The sequence below is a fragment of the Orycteropus afer genome, unplaced genomic scaffold (genome assembly GCF_000298275.1).
Source record: "Orycteropus afer afer isolate SDZICR_OR568_19922 unplaced genomic scaffold, OryAfe1.0 scaffold00001, whole genome shotgun sequence".
NCBI lineage: Eukaryota > Metazoa > Chordata > Mammalia > Tubulidentata > Orycteropodidae > Orycteropus > Orycteropus afer.
In genome coordinates, this window is record NW_006921588.1 from 32,387,433 (window position 1) to 32,406,699 (window position 19,267).

The 19,267-nt window shown below is 38.2% G+C and overlaps 1 protein-coding gene across 1 annotated transcript; it reads right to left on the bottom strand.

Moving 5' to 3' along the window:
- Nucleotides 1–3,998: 3,998 nt before the first annotated feature.
- On the bottom strand, nt 3,999–12,444 carry G6PC2 (glucose-6-phosphatase catalytic subunit 2). The gene is made up of 5 exons (XM_007946085.2): nt 12,227–12,444; nt 11,346–11,455; nt 8,001–8,112; nt 5,302–5,417; nt 3,999–4,510 (listed from the first exon to the last, which is right to left on the bottom strand). The coding sequence occupies exons 1-5, from the start codon at nt 12,442–12,444 to the stop codon at nt 3,999–4,001; spliced, it is 1,068 nt and encodes a 355-aa protein (XP_007944276.1).
- Nucleotides 12,445–19,267: the final 6,823 nt, after the last annotated feature.

The window sequence follows — 19,267 nt, forward strand, 5'->3', positions numbered from 1 at the left end:
AAAAAAAAAAAAAAAAACACCTTATTTATTTATTTATTAGGAAAAAGCATTGTGAGAATTGGTATGTGCTGTCCACTTCAATGGCCATAATACACACATGCCCATTTAAATTTAAATTCATTAAAAGTAAATATTTAAAATGCAATTTCTCCATTGGTCACTTCAAGTGCTCAGTAGCCACATGTGGTTAGTGGCTACCATGTTGGGTAAAAGAAAATTGGCATAACCCTAAAAAGTTCAATTGGAAAGTGCTAGAATATAAAGTCCTGATATATTTAACAAATGAATCACATTTTTAAAATGAAGTCTTTTGACTTTCCCTTACACCATTTTTTTCCATATATGTATGTAGCAATTTGATCTTAATTTTATTTCTAGATTTTGAATGAATATAAAGTATTTAGGGATACAACTTTGAGTTTTGAGAACATCTGATAATAATTTTATTTTTAACTACTTTTCTGAAATAGGTCAGAGAAGGCACCACTTTAACATTCTAAAGCAGATGGCCAATCTATGGGTTGCCAAGGGAAAGGGACTCAACCTTCTTCTTGATAGTCAGTTTCAGCAATAATTCCTTTGTGCGTCTTCAAAAACATATGTGTGATTAGACAGCTTCTCAAGTCACTTGTCTAGATATCCTCATCCTGAAATCTCTTGATATTGACATTTTTTCTCCTGAATATGTAGACATGTAAACATTGTAAATATATGAATATAGTAGCAGTAAGTCAAATGAGTTCAATTCTGCTTACTTCTGACAAATAAATTGCTGTCATGATTAAAGGCAAGCATTTTCTCTAAGGCAATGAGAAGCTGTTCTTCTTGCTGCCTAAGCAGTTTCAATTGCAAAATCAATCTGCCACCAGATGGATCTCTCCAGGAGACTTCAACTAGAGCGAAAAGGAAAATCTTGTCACATGGGAACTCTGAGGCTTTATGGTAGATAGGGGTAGAGTTGTTAGGGACTACTTATAGAAAACAAGCCCAATTCTTGCCTATTCCCCCTTTGAGGTTCATGTGTTACCCAACAGTCAGCACTCACTGTGGGGTGGCAGATAAGAAAGCTCCTCTATGGGAACTAAGAGAGGATTTATGATGGAGTCAAGTACTGCAGGAAAATTTCAAGAGGGTTAAAGTCCCAGTTTCCTCAGGCTTTGGTGACAGCAGGTTGAGAGTGTATTGGGACAGGGGCTTCTTCAAGAATAACACTGCTAATCTCATATGAAACCTTGACAAAGGGCTCTAAAGGGCTGAAGGATCTTTCTAAGGTCCAACACTGGGGTTGACCCAGTGAATAAAGGTCATTACCTTAAAAATCATTCTTCTCTAATTCTTTTACCTCAAATATTCAACTAAAATGAGACAAATTTCATTCTTAACATAATTTTTCTTCATCTTTCAGATTTTTTTCTTGGGAATCACTCAACCACTGAAATAAATTCAGTTACCTTTTAAACCAGGAATACACCCTAGACCAAGGATAGATTTGGTGGAAGATAATTTTACATACGCACTTGTGCTACAAAATTAGCCACCTACATTACAGGAGTAACAGAAGACAGGTTAGAGTAACTTCTCAGAGACAACTAAACATTTCCTGAGAGAGAATCACCAGGCCTGGGGGCCATAGTTTCAGGGGACATCATGCTCAATTGGCACATAGAGTTCATAAAATTTTTGTTCTACAACCTGCTTTGGTGAGTAGCAACCAGGGTCTTAAAAGCTTTTGAGTGGCCATCTAAGATGCAACTATTGGTCTCCTCTCATCTGGAGCAAAGAAGAATGAAGAAAATCAAAGTAATATGGAAACAATTAGTCCAAAGATGGACCATGAGGACCTCAGCCTCCACAACCTGAGACGAGAGAACTGATGTTACCCAGCTACCAATGCCAACTGCTCAGAAAGGGATCAAATCTGGAGATCCTGGATAGAGTGGGAGGAAAATGTGGAACAAAATTAAAAACCAAAAAATGACCAGAATTACTAGTCAGAAAGAGATTGGTGGAACCCCTGAAGCTATGGCCCTGAGTTACCCTTCGGGCCTAGAAATGGACTCACTTACATGAATTGGCTCTTAGCCTGCAGTAGAAAGACCTACATATGGAACACCTACCCCAGGTTGATGCACCCACCTACTGTAGGGAGATGCACCCTTTGGATCAATCAGCCATGAGACACCAGAGGGGTAGCACTCACACAGAGGGAAAGCTGGACAATCAGGAAAACAAAGACAAGAAGGGCACAGGGAGGGGGTGGTCACAGGGAGGAGAGGGGAGGAGAGTTTTTTTCTATGGTTGGGGACGGTAATCAGGGCTGTGAAATCAGATGTGTAAGAACTGTTAAATGTAAAACAAGTTTGCTATGTAAATTTGCACCCAAAGCACACACACACACACACACACACACAAGAAAGAAACCTATTAAGTATGTTTTGAAAAAGCAACAACATACGTTCTATAAAAACCTTTGGAAAGGAATCAATGTTCACTTTGATTTTGAGAGATTTTCTTATGCTCAACTAGTATTGTATCAAATAGCATTTCTTTGAACTGGTATGCTTTTATAAATATCTATGGGTTATTTTATATGCTATCTAAAATAATTCATGTATTGATATTCTTGAAAAGACAAACATAAGAACATTGTGATGAATCACAGGTCACTAAGATATGTAGCAAAATCTGACCTAAAATGTACTTGATTGAAAGTGAACAGTTATCAACTTAAAGTCCAAAATTACTAGATCCAATGAGGAAAAAAAATTTTAAAAAGTCTTATTGACAAATTTTTAGTATAATATTAATGTATCATCAATAGCAATTTTTCAAAGTAAAGTAGTATATTTTCATCACAGTTCAATATAAATAGAGATTAATCCAGCTAAAAGTACAGGTATTTAACAGTTTTTTCTGGGTTGGAGTGACCTCGAGAAAGATATTTGATTTCCCTGATTTTGAAAGAGTGGCTGCTATAAAAATAAAGTATAGAGATTTTATAATGAAGGAGAAGACATTTTGGGTAAATAATGTTCTAAGCAGAGCACCTTCAGCAGCATTTATTGAAATATTGGAAAGCACACTATAATACAGAGCCCAGGCATTAAGCAGAGTTTCAATCCCAGACAGTGAGTGACCTGGCCTGTTCCATTCCTCAGGATATGCTTACATATCCACATGAGAGCCATTGCTGGCCCCATCAAGAACCTGCACACAAGTTGATGTTAAATTACTTCAAAGAAATGAGTCACCGTGTAAGTCTAATAGGATGTGGAATTTTAATTTAATTTCCAACATAACAGCTGATTTAAATGGCAAGTGTCACAGAATCTGTATCAAAACATTTATTCTTGCTGATTTTTACCTCTTGTAAATGAAGAAAGAAAACACAGTGTAATGGAAACACATGTCAGGAGATTTGGGTTCTAATTCCTACTCTGCTGGTGTATGATTACAGAAAAGTTCTTTCACCTGAATGGATCTTCCATTTCTTATCTGAAAACTGAGGAAATTGGGTTTGACAGAGGTTCCCACTAAAATGCCCACAGTAGTCAAAAGTGGCCTGGCCTTAATATGACAAAGGCATCTCTCTGATACTGGGGCTTTTGTTAGAGTGCTGTAATATAACGTAGAGCCCTTGCCCCTACTGAGAACAGTCAATACTCAGTGTCAGTCAGTTGTCTCCAGGAAAGACTGTAGGCCCTATATTGTCAGATTGTTTAAGAAGATATCGAAATTCAAATTGTATGCAAACTATTCTGATTTTTAAATGTTGGCAGCTAATTTAAAATAGAAAACAAACTAAACAAATGAACAAAAAAAAAATCCACTGTGAAGGCTAAACTAAACACATGTGTGGGTGAGGTGGGGTCCATGGCTGCCATTTTTTGCCCTCTGATTGGAAGCCCTCTAGAGACTGTCCTTGTTCTGTGATTCTACTTGTGGATGGAAAAAGAGGGTCATCCTGGGACCACAGAGCACGAACTCTCTGTGTAACTCTAATTATTCTTCTTTTCACTTGGTTTCATTACCCTGTGAATGCAGTAGGGAATGAAAGCAACCACAGTCAGTGGAATGGATGCACTTTTACAGAAGGACAGCGCATAAAATAAATGTTCTGCATGAGTGGGGATCTTGACGAGATGGTAGAGCTGTAGTGTGGTCAATGAAGTCATCATGCAGAGCAGCCGGAAGCTCGGCTTGTAGCCATTTTCTCCTTGGCAGCTCGTAAGGAACATCTCAGAGTTGATTGCAAAGCCCAAGCCAAAGAGAACGCCAAGGTTTCTCACAAGTCCTGCAAAAGGTGTGGTGTCGATGTGGATCCAGTCAGGGTTGGCACACCACTTTTTGGCTATCGGAACAGACCACAGCAGGTCAATGTCAAGCAGGCTGAGAAGCAGGTAAAAGCCAAGTGCAAACAGGAAGAGGAAGAGGTTGGTCTTCAGATATGTACTCAAGCTTGCTGTTTGGATGCCTGGAGTGTGTTCAAAGGCCTCTGCCACAAGCATGCCTATGGATTAGAAAGAGACATGGAAGATGACTATGTGCTCTTGAGCCTCGTGGGAATCATTCTTTTCTGCATACAGAGTTTAGCCATAGTTTTCAATGATGAAGTGCTTTAGACACCTATATCCTATCAATTTTCTTAAGCCTTTTCTTGAGGCAATAACTAAAACATATTTGCCTCAATGGCCTTTTCACCATCCATATAAGCACAGAGGGGTCATTCAGGAGTCGGTAGTGCTGAGTGATAATCCACTTTATAAGTAAAGCACCTATCTAGAAGCTTGCAATTAATTTTCCAATCACCGTGGCCAATTAACTTAAAGAGGCTTTGAAAGATGAGAGGGGCTGAGCAGCGGAATTCCAATCATGATGAATGCTCCTTCAGGAATACAAAGCACCTGCTTAATGAAGTCCATAGTCCCATAATTATTACTTCAGATGTTTCAGAGAGAGTGGCATGATGTGCAGGTTGGAGGATCATTGTTAAGTCACCAAAACCAAGACACAAGCATGCTGTCTGAAGTGGTGGTTTGGGAGTTGGACTTAGCTCTAATTGCACTTTGGAGAGGACATCTCACTAAGAGGCAGTGCATTTATACCAACGAGTGAGACTGTGCACGGAGGATATAAGAGGTGTGTCAAACCACTTAAACTCTCAGGATAGCATTTAATATTAGTGGCTTGACAGAATTACTTCTGAAATTGGAAAACTGATTACCAGGGAGAATCTAAATATAAAACAAAAGAGGCTAAAGCTTTCAAATGACATGACTAAAGAGAAGTGATCATATTTACCACCAATTACTCCAAGAATAACTTGATGAGGAAAGTGTGTTGCTATGAATACTCTGGAGATGCAGACACTGATTTGAATCAACCAAAAAAGACTCCAAAGAAATGACCAGGTCAGTCTACGATGGAAGAATAGATACAAGTGTAAAAAGCAAAGTAATTGTATCACATATATTTAGGAGTGTGACACTAGTTCTTTCTCAGAGGATCCTTATAGCCCTAAATAGCTCTTGCTTCTCAAGTGCTTTTTTTCCCTCCCCAAAATGCTGTTTCCTTGTGCTGTATGGGACTTGAAGGTTTTAATAGAAAGATCTATACATTTATCAGTGCATTAAACTTAACTAGATCTGTATCCTGGGATTTTAGTAAGTGCTATAAAAGGAAGCCGATTTGACATTCTGATAATTATTTTAACGGAGCAGGGGGAATTACTAATATCCAGAATGATCCTTCCTCTTTACCCTTCTCTCTCAACCTTTCTTAGCTTAAGAAAAACTCACTTTTGAAGTAGATGTTACTCTCATGGAAACTGCATGAGCATTCCATCAAGGGCAAAATTTCATTGTCTTTAATTCCACAGGTTCTCAAGAGTCTTGGTTTCTTGATTTTTGAGGTATAGAAAATAAGGGACAAGGAAACTGACACTTTGGATCAGAAACAACAAGGCAAAGAAAATTTAAAAATATTAAAATCCAAGGAATGCTCCTTATTAAAAAAGAAAAAAAAAAGAATTAGCAATATTGGGTTCTGGTAATCTGTGTGGATTAGCAGGATTACATGATAATCAGGCCAAAATTCAGTTATAGAAAAAACTAAGGAATATATAAGGAGCTCTGGTAGCATAGTGGCTAAGTCACTTGCCTGCTAACCAGACAGCTGGTGGTTCAAACCCACCAGCCACTCCTCGGAAGGAAGGTTGGGCAACCCTACTTCCGTAGTGATACTGCCTCGGAAACCCAAGGAGGGGTCGCTATGAGTCAGGGCTGACTTGACGGCACATAACAACAACAACAACAAGGAATATATAAATGGAACTTTCAAAGAGGGTGTAAACAGGGTTACCCATCTGGAAAAGTAAACAAGGATTTGGTAATACCAGGTAAAGATTAGGCACTCAACACATTTTGAGGAATGAAGGAAACACTGAAGTTATAGAAATAAAAAAGGAGTTATGAGGTGTTTTTTTTTTTTTTTTAAAGATGAAATAATGGTCTCCAAGTGTGGTGATGGGGAAGGAAATAAACTACAGAGAAGAGGTGAGGTTTTCAAATCCTGCTTTGAAAAATTGTCTATGGATAGAAAACACTATTACAATAACTATCTACTGCTGTTGTTTTGGATTAGACAATGAATATGTTAAGTCATATTGGTCACTGCCTCATGAGAATAAACTTTAGGGCTGTCCAAATTCTTTTGGTCATTTGTTTCTTATATAATACTACTCTGAAAAGTGAAATGTGTGATGGATCTTGGAAATTTTTAATTTTGTAATAACTTTTGCATAATGATATATATGTTTTATATAATTTTAAAGAGATATTATATTAATATATAATATATATTAAGGAGCTCTGGTGGTGTGTGTCTATACACACACACACACACACATATATATAAACAACAAATGCAACGCACTGCTATTGAGTTGGATCTGACTCATAGCAACTCCTCCTTGGATTTCCGAGGTGGTATCACTACAGAAGTAGATTGACCAACCTTCCTTCTGAGGTGGCTGGGTGGTTTGAACCGCCAACCTTCTGGTTAGCAGTCAAATGCCTTAGGCACTATGCCACTGGAGAGATATATATATATATATGTATATATATATGTATATATATGTGTGTATATATATATATGTATATACATATGTATATATATGTATATATACATATGTATATATGTGTGTATATATGTGTATATATATGTATGTATATGCATACACACAGACACACACACACACATATATGTATATATATATACACACATATAGCATATTAGGTAGCCTAATAATTTATCATTAATAGTGCTCAGGATTGTTTAAGTGATAGTTAAAAGTGTTCAAGAAAGAGTTAAAAGAGTTAAAATAGTTCAGAAAAAAATGTGAATAATTTTAAATTATATTTCTAGGCCTTTCAAAACATTAAGAAATCTACTAATATTCACATTTAAGTTTGCTTCTAGACTGTTTTTAGTTAAAAAGATTGCAAAGTCTTTAATGCTAGAATATATGCTATTAATATCAAAAGTATTGGCTGTTCAAAGAAAGAAGTATACTTTTGCTAAATAAATTGATGCATTCAAAGAGAATGATGATTCTCAAAGCTTCAAGTTAATCTTAAAGCAAGAGAATGAGTGTGCAAAAATATTTCCTTACATTATTTTAGATGACTAATTTATGAACTATCAAAATTACTATTATATTACAGAAAATCAGAGGCACGTTTAGCAAGTCATTAATTAATTAAACATTCCCAACTCTATGATGTGGCAATAGCTGTGAGCTAATTAGGACACACAACAACAACAATTAGGACATTACCTTAAAGTAAAATACTGATTTTCTTTCACTATTTGGGCTCAGAATAGAATAGGTACATCTCAACAACTAAAGACACACTAAAATGATTTTAAAAGAATAGGAAAAACTTTCTGAATTCAAAATTGTCATATTTCAATGCTACAGAAACTAGAGCAAAGCTGACCTGTGCAGAGTAATAGATGACTTATCTATCCAAGTGACACTGTAGCTCAGGGCAGCCGTTACCATGACATACCAGACACACGATGAGCCCATTGCATGGCCAGATGGACTTCCTGCAACAACAAAGTGTCAATCCATTTAAACAGTGGTTAAGGAAGTGTTAATCTCAGAAATGGACAATAGAATAGCACATCAGCTGTGAAAAATGCAAATAACTTAGGAAATAGATTACATATGCTTTTTTTTTTTTTTTTTTTAAATGGGGTTTATTAGGGAAATAACAAGGAACTCTGGTAGCACAGTGCCTAAGGCATCTGACTGCTAACCAGAAGGTTGGTGGTTCAAACCCACTAGCCACTCCACAGAAGGAAGACTGGACAATCTACTTCCCTAAGATTTACCCCCTCAGAAACCCAATGGGGGTCGCTATGAGTTGGAATCAACTCTATGGCAGTGAGTTTGGTTAGGTTTTGGTAGGGAAGTAACAGGTTACAGTTCAGTTTCAGGAATGTGCTCAGGATATAATTCTTCTATGAGGACATCCTCCCCTTGCCCATGCCCAGAGTCACACCTCTCTTTGGCCTTTGGCCTCTCAGTCTGGCTTCTGCCCTGCTCTGGTCCGACAAGTATTACAAAGCTCTATCTACTCTTGGTGCACCCTACTCTGCATTCAAGCCTCCTGCCTACAAGCATTCAGCTTTCTGTCTCTAATTCATTGCACCACACCTTCCATAATCTTAATTTCAATTCTCTCCCTCTCTGACCACCACCTCATATCTTTTCAGCTCACTTCTCCTAGTATTCCACCTCTGGCAATCTTTCAACTTTACTGTGCTTTACAATCCCTTGCCCCTTCCTCATGTCCTTCTTTACCAGGTTAATAAATTATAATGCATATGCCCTCAACTCTCTTTCAGATTGTTGTTGTTGTTGTTGTTATGTGCCATCGAGTTGGCCCTGACTCATAGCGACCCCTCCTTAGGTTTCCGAGGCAGTATCACTACGGAAGTAGGATTGCCCAACCTTCCTTCCGAGGAGTGGCTGGTGGGTTTGAACCACCAGCCATCTGGTTAGCAGGCAAGTGTCTTAGCCACTATGCTACCAGAGCTCCCTCTTTCAGATTATGTATACATTTATGGGTGCGTAGACTGTATGCAGTGTTTAAAAATCAGTAGAAATAAGGACAATTGTCAAGTTGAGCTTCAAAAAAAATATTTCTAAGAAGTGTTTCCCAGATTTTTAAGCTTATTGAGCTCTGAAAATCAAAATATTCAATGCTAATCAAGAACTCAGGCTTTGCAACAAAACCTGCCACCAAAGCTGCTGTATATCCCTACTCACACTTCACATCTAACTGTTTTTAATTGAAAAGAAAATTAAAGTACGTGTATTGGATCTTTGAATCAGTTTATTTTTCTTAGGCTGAAAAATAAAATGTCTAAAGGATATCGTGTTTATCCCTGACTTACCAACTGACCTACAAATGACCACCACGTACAGGTAGTTCCCTCACCTCCTGTGGCCATTGCAGTAGAAGCCTTTGTTGTGAAATGGAGGGTGAGGAGACTGTGAAAAGGGGACACAAATCCACCGTCTGTCAGTTTGTTGTGCTGTGGTCGCTGCATGTTACTATGATTCTGGAAGATATGCCACTGGTATTTCAAATACCAGCAGGTTCACTCATGGTGGACAGGTTTTAACAGAGCTTTCAGAGAGACAAGGAAGAAAAGGCCTGGCAATGTACTTCTGAAAACCAGCCAAGAAAAAACTTATGGGTCACAACAGAATATCATCTGACATAGTGCTGGAAGATGAGTACCCCCAGGTTGGAAGACGTTCACAATACGACTGCAGAAGAGCTCCCTCCTCAAAATAGAGTCGACCTTAATGATGCAGATGGATTATAGCCTTGAGATCTTCATTTGCTGATGTGGCATGACTCAAAATGAGAAGCAACAGCAGCAAACATCCATCAGTCAAACATACCTACAATCATGAAGAGACATAGAACCGGCCACCGTTTCATTCTGTTACACATGTGGTCTCCATTAGTCAGATCTGACTCGACAGCAACTGACAATAACAAATCCTGGCAGAAGAAACCTGCAGACAGGTAGCCTTTCTAGTCCCAGAATGACTTCCCATGTGGCTTGATTTTTTTTTTTTTTTTTAGTGACTTTACTTTGATGTTCTCCTGGAGTACTAAGCTAAACAAAGATAAACTTTTTTTTTTTTTTTTTTTTTTTATCTGCAGGAATTTTCAAAGCCTTTTATATGTCTAAATAAGTTGCAAATCTCCCAGGGGTGAATATAAAAGCAACATTATGAGAAAATGTCTCATAAGATAGAACATATGCTAGGAAGGGCTGAACTAGACTAACACAACATTTTAGTTGTTTAAAACGTTATCCATCCAGCCAGCCAGTCATCCTTCCATCCACCCTACATTGGTTCCAAAAGATAAAATATACATTTCCCATAACAGGATGAAACTCATAGTCTATTGGGAGAGTTGTATATACAAAGTATTAATCAGAGTACAGTATGATAAATGATATAATACATGTATATATACTTTTATGGAAGCAAAAAGAAAGAAATTTAAAAAGTCATTAGGAACTTACACATTCACTATATTCAGGGTTAGTTTCAAAGAATGTCAAATGACATGGATCTTATACCCTATAACAAACTGTGGTGATATAAATTAAAACAGCAATACATAATTTTCCTTTATTTTTTTTAAAAAAACTTTTTACAATCTTAAACTCAAATTCCACAATAAATGTTTTACACTCTAACAGAATCCTATTTATAATAATAATAATAAAGTTTACATACGTAAAAAGCAAAAGGAAAATTTTAAGGAAACTGTTCTAAAGCTAGAGATAATCTTTACCAACAGCAACACTGGCAGTCCTTACCTTTCTTACAGAAAACTTGTTTATTCTTTCCTCATTTGTGAGATTCTTAGAAGATCTGCAATGACTTTGAAAGTTGCTAAGCAGTAGATAAATTAATATTTAATTAATTTGGGGAATCTGTTCTAGCTAACTTTCTGTTTTTAAGTATCAAACCAATACATTCTTCCATTAAGTAAATGCAGAATAGAAAACTATTTGGGGAGTATTCTGCTAACTTACATTTTCACAGATAAAGTGAAGCTTGATTAATCATAAAATTTCTTTAATTTCCCATTAGCAATTTGAATGTTTATAAACCTGTAAATCCTCACCCTGGACATTTTCTTTAATACCCCAAGGAATGAATTAGGTACTAGTTGATAATTATACATGATCTTTTGCTGGAATATCTCCATGAACTTGAAGCTGCTGTAATTTCTTACCTGGTCCTGTTTCACATGTAGTGGGGAATTGTTCAAGACATGGACTTGAGTGGTTTGGATAAATCTGAGTTTCTTGGACCCACCAGTAAGGCCGATGACCAAACAATATCCTGTATTTAAAGAAATATAAGTACACACATATATTTACACACACAACTATTAATTAAAGACTCACTATTCTTTCCTATAAAACTGACTCAAGCAGAAAGTTGATGCATAAAGCTCACGATTAAGAGACTGTGAAAGAATTTGTTCTGGTTTCTCTTATTGAGAGGACATTACCATCATTTGGGATTTGGGCACCATAAAAACCAAATGAAACCTGCTGCCATCAAATTGATTCTGACTCATAGCAATTCCATAGAACAGAGTGGAACTGCCCCAAAGGGTTTCCATGACTGAAATCTTTATGGAAGCAGACTGCCACATCTTTCTTCTCAAATCCTGTTGGATTTGAACCGTTGACTTCTTGGTTACCAGCTGAGTGCTTAACCACTGTGCCACCAGGGCTCCTTAAGAGCAAGGACTTTTTCCTTGCAAGGGAGGCCTTGTGGCTGCTTTGGGTACTTAGACTGGGAATATCAATTTAGTCCCCAGAATCAGAAATCTGTCAGTATAGGGTTGCTCATTTAACTATTAACTTCTTGGTTTATCACATCACATGTGTTACAGGGTTTGGAAATTTAGTTATAACTCAGATAAAATACACATTTCTATTTTTTTAAAACAAGATCTATTTATGAATCTGGTATTCCAAATAACTGGTATGTTTGAAAGATTTTCCAAGTAAAATTACACACTGGAAATTTGATCATTAAGCCAAAGCTACAAAGTTAAGAATGATAAGTTTTAGGGAAAATGAAAGAAAACAGAAGTCTTACCATTTAAATATAAGATTGAACCAGTCCCCAATGACTGCTACCCATATCATCTTAGTTCCAACTGTCTGATTAAGCTGAAACCAAAGTGGAAAATAAATAGAAAAAATATTCCGGGGATCTCCAACATTGGACATAAAGTTTAGAAAATCGTAGTAGCCCTGGTAATCCTTCTGCAAATGCTGAATAACCAGAACTCCATTCCTATGAAGGAAATCCATCTTGAAAAAGAGGCAATTCTAAACATAGAGCAATTGGAGATAAATGCTCTGAGTCCAACTGTTTTTATATGGTACCTTTGTGGGGTGTCCAGCTATTACTACAACATGTGATGCTGACCATCTGTGGGGAAGGCACGTCAGCCCACTTCACTGAGCTCATCTATTTAGGATTTTAATTGGTAGCAAAGAGGTGAAGCACATGCTGATCTGTGGCAAGTTGACGGGAAATTTGGGTAGAAACAATGAATTTCTTATGCAACCTCCCTTTTCTGTGAACAGTTGGATCCTGTTTGCTTGAGATTTTTTCCACAGTTCATTTCCTTCAAGGGCAGACATTAGCAATTTCCATGCTTGGCTAGGAGACTATGCAAATAATTATTGCATGTCAAATAGCCCTTAAAGCCATGCATTTTAATTTAAAATAGACTGTTACTCTCTGACTGGTTTAGTGTACCTTTAAGGAAAACAATTGACTAAATATCTAGTCATGAAACTTATATATGGTATGACAGATTATTTTCTGATCATAGACTTTTAAATCAAAATATTTGTGATTCTGGGGACTAATATTTGATGTATTACTAGCAAAGATGTAATATGGATGGAACAGAGAAAGAAATACATGTAATATATGAACTCTAAAAGAAAATGTGTTGCTTTTTGACAATAAGGCAAGAGAACAGAGATGGATATAATTCAGGTAATAGAAATGAATTAGAACAGAGTCATATCTTTGTTGACTGGAGGATACAATTGGGAGTACTGGGGAGTTAGTTGCTCAAATGACAAAAAAGTAGGAACAGATTTCAAAGGGCTTTTGACCAAACAGGAAAAAATGGTTTGTTGAATATAGAGTGGTCAGTAGAAATGTCAGAAGCACCAAAACAAACAATTAGATTGGGAATAAATAGAAGGGTAGCACAGAAAGAACTATGGAACTAGGTCAAGGGAGATGCTGGTTTGAGAGCTAAATTGTGTTCACAAGAATTAGTGTGAAGGCAATTAAGCTTCAACTCCTGGTGCATGGCTGGGGGTGAAGCTAGGTAACCTTCTTTGTTGTATATCATTCAGGCTGGCTTAGTTGTCTTTGCTAACCACAGCCTTCTTCACTAGGAGTGTTCTTCACAGCTATAAATATCACAATGACTTTCTGTTAGGTGTCCTGCCCTTCATTTAACAGCAGGGGCTCCATTACTATGAGTATCCAGTGTCTATTAGCACCTTCCCAGACTGTTGTGTCTTCTGGAGGACATGTCTTAACTGCTTATTAAAATCTTTTGGGGTGTGCTTTTTAAAAATCCTATGCCCTAGTCCTACTCCAGGCCAATTTAATTGCTGGTGCTAGAACCCAAGCACTGGTTATTTGAAAAACTTCCCAAGTAATTCTAATGTGCAGCTGGGTTTGAGAACATACATTACCTATTCTCCTTTCAGCTCTCAGCCCTCCAAAACAGTCAACTTGGGTGAAGCTTCTTGTTGTTGTTAGCTGTACAACAGAATGACAGTCTGCCTGGTCCTGCCCCATCCTGTTGTGATGCATTGGGGGTTCACTGGCTGATTTTTAGTGATACATTCCCAGGCCTTTCTTCCTAGTCCATCTTGGTTTAGAAGCTCTGCTGAGATCTGTCCAGCATTAGAGCAACACACAAAGCACCCCTGACAGAGGTGTGGTGGCTGCACGTGAGACACACTGGCCAGGAATCAAACCCTGTTCTCCCACATGGAAGGCAAGAACTCGACCAGTGAATCATCAGTGTTCCCTGCAGAAAGCTTAGCTGACTTTTAATGGATAAATTATCAGATATACTTTGATTTTTCTGTTGATTTCGATATTTATGTTGAACTGCCAATGGCTTAACTGATTAATCATGTTGTCAAGACTTCAGAGAATCTCTATAATTAGAGAAAACACTAAACTAACTGGAATCTATGTTGCTGGTGACAGTTTGTATTTGAACTTGGTGTTGTGCCCCAGAAGAAGTGAAAGAAAGGTGACAGTTGAAATGCACTCCTCATAAAATGGGGCAAATGGTAGCAACTCTCCTTGCTGAGTTTTCTGTGAGATTCCCCTGGAGGAGGTGAAAACAGTGTCTGGTTTCTGTGCATGAGAACACTGGATTGACATTCACATGCAGATTGGAATAAACAGAGGGGTGGTTCAAAGAGAACCAAGTGATACCATCATCTCGTTTTTCAGAAAGGGACTTAAACTAGCTTCCAGGAAATGAATATTAATCTCTATTGGCTTGAGAACCTTACTGGCCTCCTTTATCATTCTTATCATTTCTGTAGGGATAGAGCCAGGAAGTAGTCTCTCAGCACTGGCTCTCAGCCAGTTTTGCTCTTCCCTCAGACAGCCCCATTAATTACATCTCCTCTCGGTTTTCCCACTTTATATACCGATCTGATGTGAATGATGTATGTGTTGGTGCAAAATTAATTTAGCTGAAAACTCCTTTGTGCTTTAGATTGTCTTGCATTTATGCTCATCCAATTATTTATCTTTGAAAATATTTTATTATTCGTTTTTAACTTCACAATGTGAAGTTAAAGTTTTAGTAAAGAAATGATAAGGAACCTGCCCTAGGCAACCTTGTCAGTGCCGGAGCCCTGTTTAGCAGACCAGTTTTATTTTCAGGGAATGCTTCTTGCTAGCCTGGGTTGAGTCTCGGTTGCTCAGGGCCAAAATTGGTGACATTTAAAACAATTGCAAAATGAATAAAAGTTGATGATTTCAACAACCCAGACCTCCAATTCACCTGCATTATCTTTCCAACCATGAAGCTCTTCCGTTTAGTCATGAGAGACAATTGGCTGACACTGAAACACAGCCGGCTAACTGCCAGATCACTAAGAGAACTTCACAGGTATGACCACTACTTTGAACTAGTGGATGGCTTGTCCTATTATTTGACAGCAAGGACAGAGTTATTGGAAATACTAAGTGACACTAAGATGGAGACCTCAGAGCTTGAGGGTGGCTTTGACTCCCACCCTCTATTGCTGGCCCTGGAACTCTTTTTGTTCTCTGGAGACAATCTAGTGTAGAATTAAACGAAGACCACCCAAATGAGAACAAACAGAGGCTATTTATTCAGAGCTTGCTAATAGCAAGGGAGTCAGCCACCATCACTTGCATTTGGCAGAGACTCAAAGTTAGGCATGGGAATGGGAAAGCTCTATATAGTAAAAAAAAAAAAAGTGTGTGAAGGGGAAGGCGTAAAGTGTGGTCTGATTGGAGGTTTTTGGCAGGGAAGGTGAAGATGGGCTAATAAGAAAAGGGACATCTTTTGTGATTGGTTTTGGGAGCATATTTGGCTTTCTCTGGAAGCAGGGACAAAATTTAGGGAAACTGGCAGTTATTGACCGACTTTGACCGTCCTGGGCTGGTTGCTGTGGAGGGTGTGAGTCAGAGCTTTATTGTCACATATGGTTTGGCCATGGTCCCTTTGCATATTCAGCCTCCCACAAGACAAACTGAACAAGCATGTGTCAGAAGTAGTTTATGTGGCATCACATCAGGAGATCAGGGAATCCCCTGTCTATCCTGCGGCTCTATAATTCTTTTTAGTCACTGAATAAATCCACCGAATTAAAATGAAGGTGCACACTTGCTCTAGCAAAGAGGAACTCATTACTCAGGTATATCTGTATTACATATGTGATATTAACCTTGACTAATCAGAATCTATGTTTCTGGCTTGTTTTGCATATTCAGATTCTAAAATTTCCATAATGTCTCTAATGAGCCATGAGGAAGGACATAACTTCCCTTTATTCTTTTTCAAAGAAGTGTTTGAGCTACATATTTCATACTATTCATTTTCTTCAGAAATGCCTAGTCTTTAAATCAAGTGTGAATAAAATAAATTTTATCTTACCATCTTCTTAAATATTAAATGTAATACCCATTCCATACTTTACAGTCTGTGAATTATAATGAAATTGGCTGCATGTTAGCTTTTCCTGTTAGGTACATGATTCAGAAACACTGTCTCCCGAAGACTAGCTGGCTCTGTAGATTGTGGGATAATTAACTGAAGTAAAAACATCTTGATTAATTATGTCCATTAACAGTATCTACTAAATCTGTTTATTCTCCATCTTTCATGCTTTTTAGTCTTCTCATATCTCAATTTGTATGCACTTCCTCAGAGATGCCTTCTTCCATCAGCCTTTATCACTCCTCTAACTGTATTTCTAGGAGAGTTCTGGTGGCGTGGTGCCTAAAGCATTTGACTGCTAACTAGAAGGCTGGCGGTTCAAACCCACCAGCCACTCCTCAGAAGGAAGATTGGGCAATCTACTTCCGTAGTGATACTGCCTCGGAAACCCAAGGAGGGATCACTACAAGTCAGATTCCACTTGATGGCAGTGAGTGGTTTGGTCTGGAACCACATTTCTCTCAATCAGGGGATTTTAGCACAATTTGCAATTGTATATTTAATACAAGTATATATGTTTAATATCTGTCACCTGTCTCTTCTAGTACACTACAAAAAACACAACCAACAAGCCTTTTGTTGTCGAGTCGATTCTGACTCATGGCTACCCCATATGTTACAGTGTAGAAACGCTCCATAGAATTTTCTTGCCTGTAATCTTTATGGAACCCTTTCATCTGCGATGCCTCTGGGTGAATTCGAACCTGCGATCTTTAGATTAGTAGTTGAGTGCAACCAAAACCAATCCAAAACCACTGCCATCAACTGGATTCCGACTCATAGTGACCCCCTTTGGGTTTCCGAGACGGTTTACGAAAAAAGATTGCTCTATCTTCCTTCTGTGGAGTGGCTGGTGGGTTTGAATAGCCAACCTTCTGGTTAGCAGTCAAATGCTTTAGGCACTGTGCCACCAGAACTCCTTACGCTACTATAAGATCCATTAAATAAAGAATCATGTCTGCTTTGCTCACATTGTGCATCAGCTACTAGACCAGTTCCTAGCAGAGGTATATGCAGGGGTAGAGCTGTAAATACAGGCTGCTGGCAGTTATAAATGTTCTGTTGTGTTGTTGTTGTTATATGCCATCGAGTCGGCCCCGACTCATAGTGACCCCTCCTTGGGTTTCCGAGGCGGTATCAATAAATGTTCTAGATGGGTAAGAAAAGTCCAGTCTCAATCAGGCAGTTGTTCTACATGAGATTTCTGGTAAATTGCCTAAAGAGGATTTGTATTTTCAGGCTTCAGTACTTTGTTGTGAATTCTTTTCTCATTTTAAATAAATATTCACTTTCACCTATCTTTGTATTAGTAATTTCATATTCTTTTTATTAAAGAGAGGCCCCCACTATTCCAGAAGCTTTCAATCAAATAAAGCCTGGAATTGCTCCTGGGTTCATAGAAGTTATTCAGTAAATGTTTGTTAAATGAATGAGTTTACAAATCTCAATGTGAGTGCCAATTTACAAAGAGCCTTGAAATACACCTACTCCTCACTTATCAACTATCTTATTATCTGACATTTTGTATTTATGACAATAGTAAAAAAATCTACTATCCGACTATTTTGCACATTAACAGTGTACATCTGGCCGTAATGAGTGCCAAAGTGCAAGCTGAGAGTAATGCTGGCTGTGATGGTTAAAATTATGCGTCACCTTGGTTGGACCATGATTCTCAGTGGTTTGGCAGTTATATAATGATGTAATTTGATAGTTATGTAATGATGTAGTCATCCTCCATTTTGTGATGTAATGAGGTCACCCCGCATTTTTGCATAAGGCCAATTTTCACATAAAAACCTGGTCTTTGGAACCTAACCCTGTCAGTAAGTGAGGAGTGGGTATATATATTTTCAATTTACTTAGTCCAAACTCAAAATGCATTTCCCTATGGAGATAATGTTGTAAAGTGACAAAGTCAAGAAAGCTGATTTAAGGTAGAGAAAAGTATATATGATGTTTATCTAAGAAAATCAAAACCAAACCAAACTAGTTGCCATTGAGTCGATTCTACTTCACAGTCATCTCATGCATGTCAGAGTAGAACTGTACTCCATAAAGTTTCCAATGGCTGATTTTCAGACATAGATTACCAGGCCCTTCTTCCAAGGTGCCTCTCACACTCCCAAACTCACAGCCATCAAGTGAATTCTGATTCATAGCAACCTTCTTTGGGTTTCCAAGGCTGTAAATCTTCACAGAGACAGACTGCCTCATTTTTCTTCCATGGAGCAGCTAGTGGGTCAAGGTGAACTCAAATCTTCAACCTTTTAGTTAGCAGCCTAGTGTTGTAAACATTTGTGTCATCTGGACATTCCTTATCTAAGAAAGGGATGTCTTAGTTATCTAGTGCAGCTATAACAGAGATACCACACATGTTGTTGTTGTTGTTGTTGTTAGGTAGCGTCAAGTCGGTTCTGGCTCACGGTGACCCTATGTGCAAAAGAATAAAACACTGTCTGTTCCCGCACCATTCTCACAATCCTTGCTATGCTTAAGCTCATTGTGTCAACCCATCTCACTGAGGGCCTTCCCCGTTTGTGCTGACCCACCCTACCAAGCATGGGATCCTTCTCCAGGGAAGGGTCCCTTCTGACAACATGCCCGAAGTAGGTGAGATGAAGTCTGGCCATTCTCACTTCCAAGCAGCATTCCGACACCACTTCTTCCAGGACAGATTTGTTAGTTCTTCTGGCAGTCCACGGTACTTTCAGCGGTATTCTTCACCAACACCATAACTCAAAAGCATCCACTCTTTTTTGGTCTTTCTTATTCATTGTCCAGGAGCTCTGGTAGCATAGTGGCTAAGGCACTTGACTGCTAACCAGAAGGCTGGCGGTTCAAACCCACCAGCCACTCCTCGGAAGGAAGATGGGGCA

Excerpts from the sequence above, each read along its gene's own strand:
- G6PC2 (XM_007946085.2), bottom strand. The coding sequence starts at position 12,444 with ATGGATTTCCTTCATAGGAATGGAGTTCTGGTTATTCAGCATTTGCAG. Across the intron at positions 11,456-12,226 it reads TTCAATCTTATATTTAAATG|GATATTGTTTGGTCATCGGC; the intron begins GTAAGACTTCTG and ends CTTTAAATACAG. Across the intron at positions 4,511-5,301 it reads TATTCTTGGAGTAATTGGTG|GCATGCTTGTGGCAGAGGCC; the intron begins GTAAATATGATC and ends TCTAATCCATAG.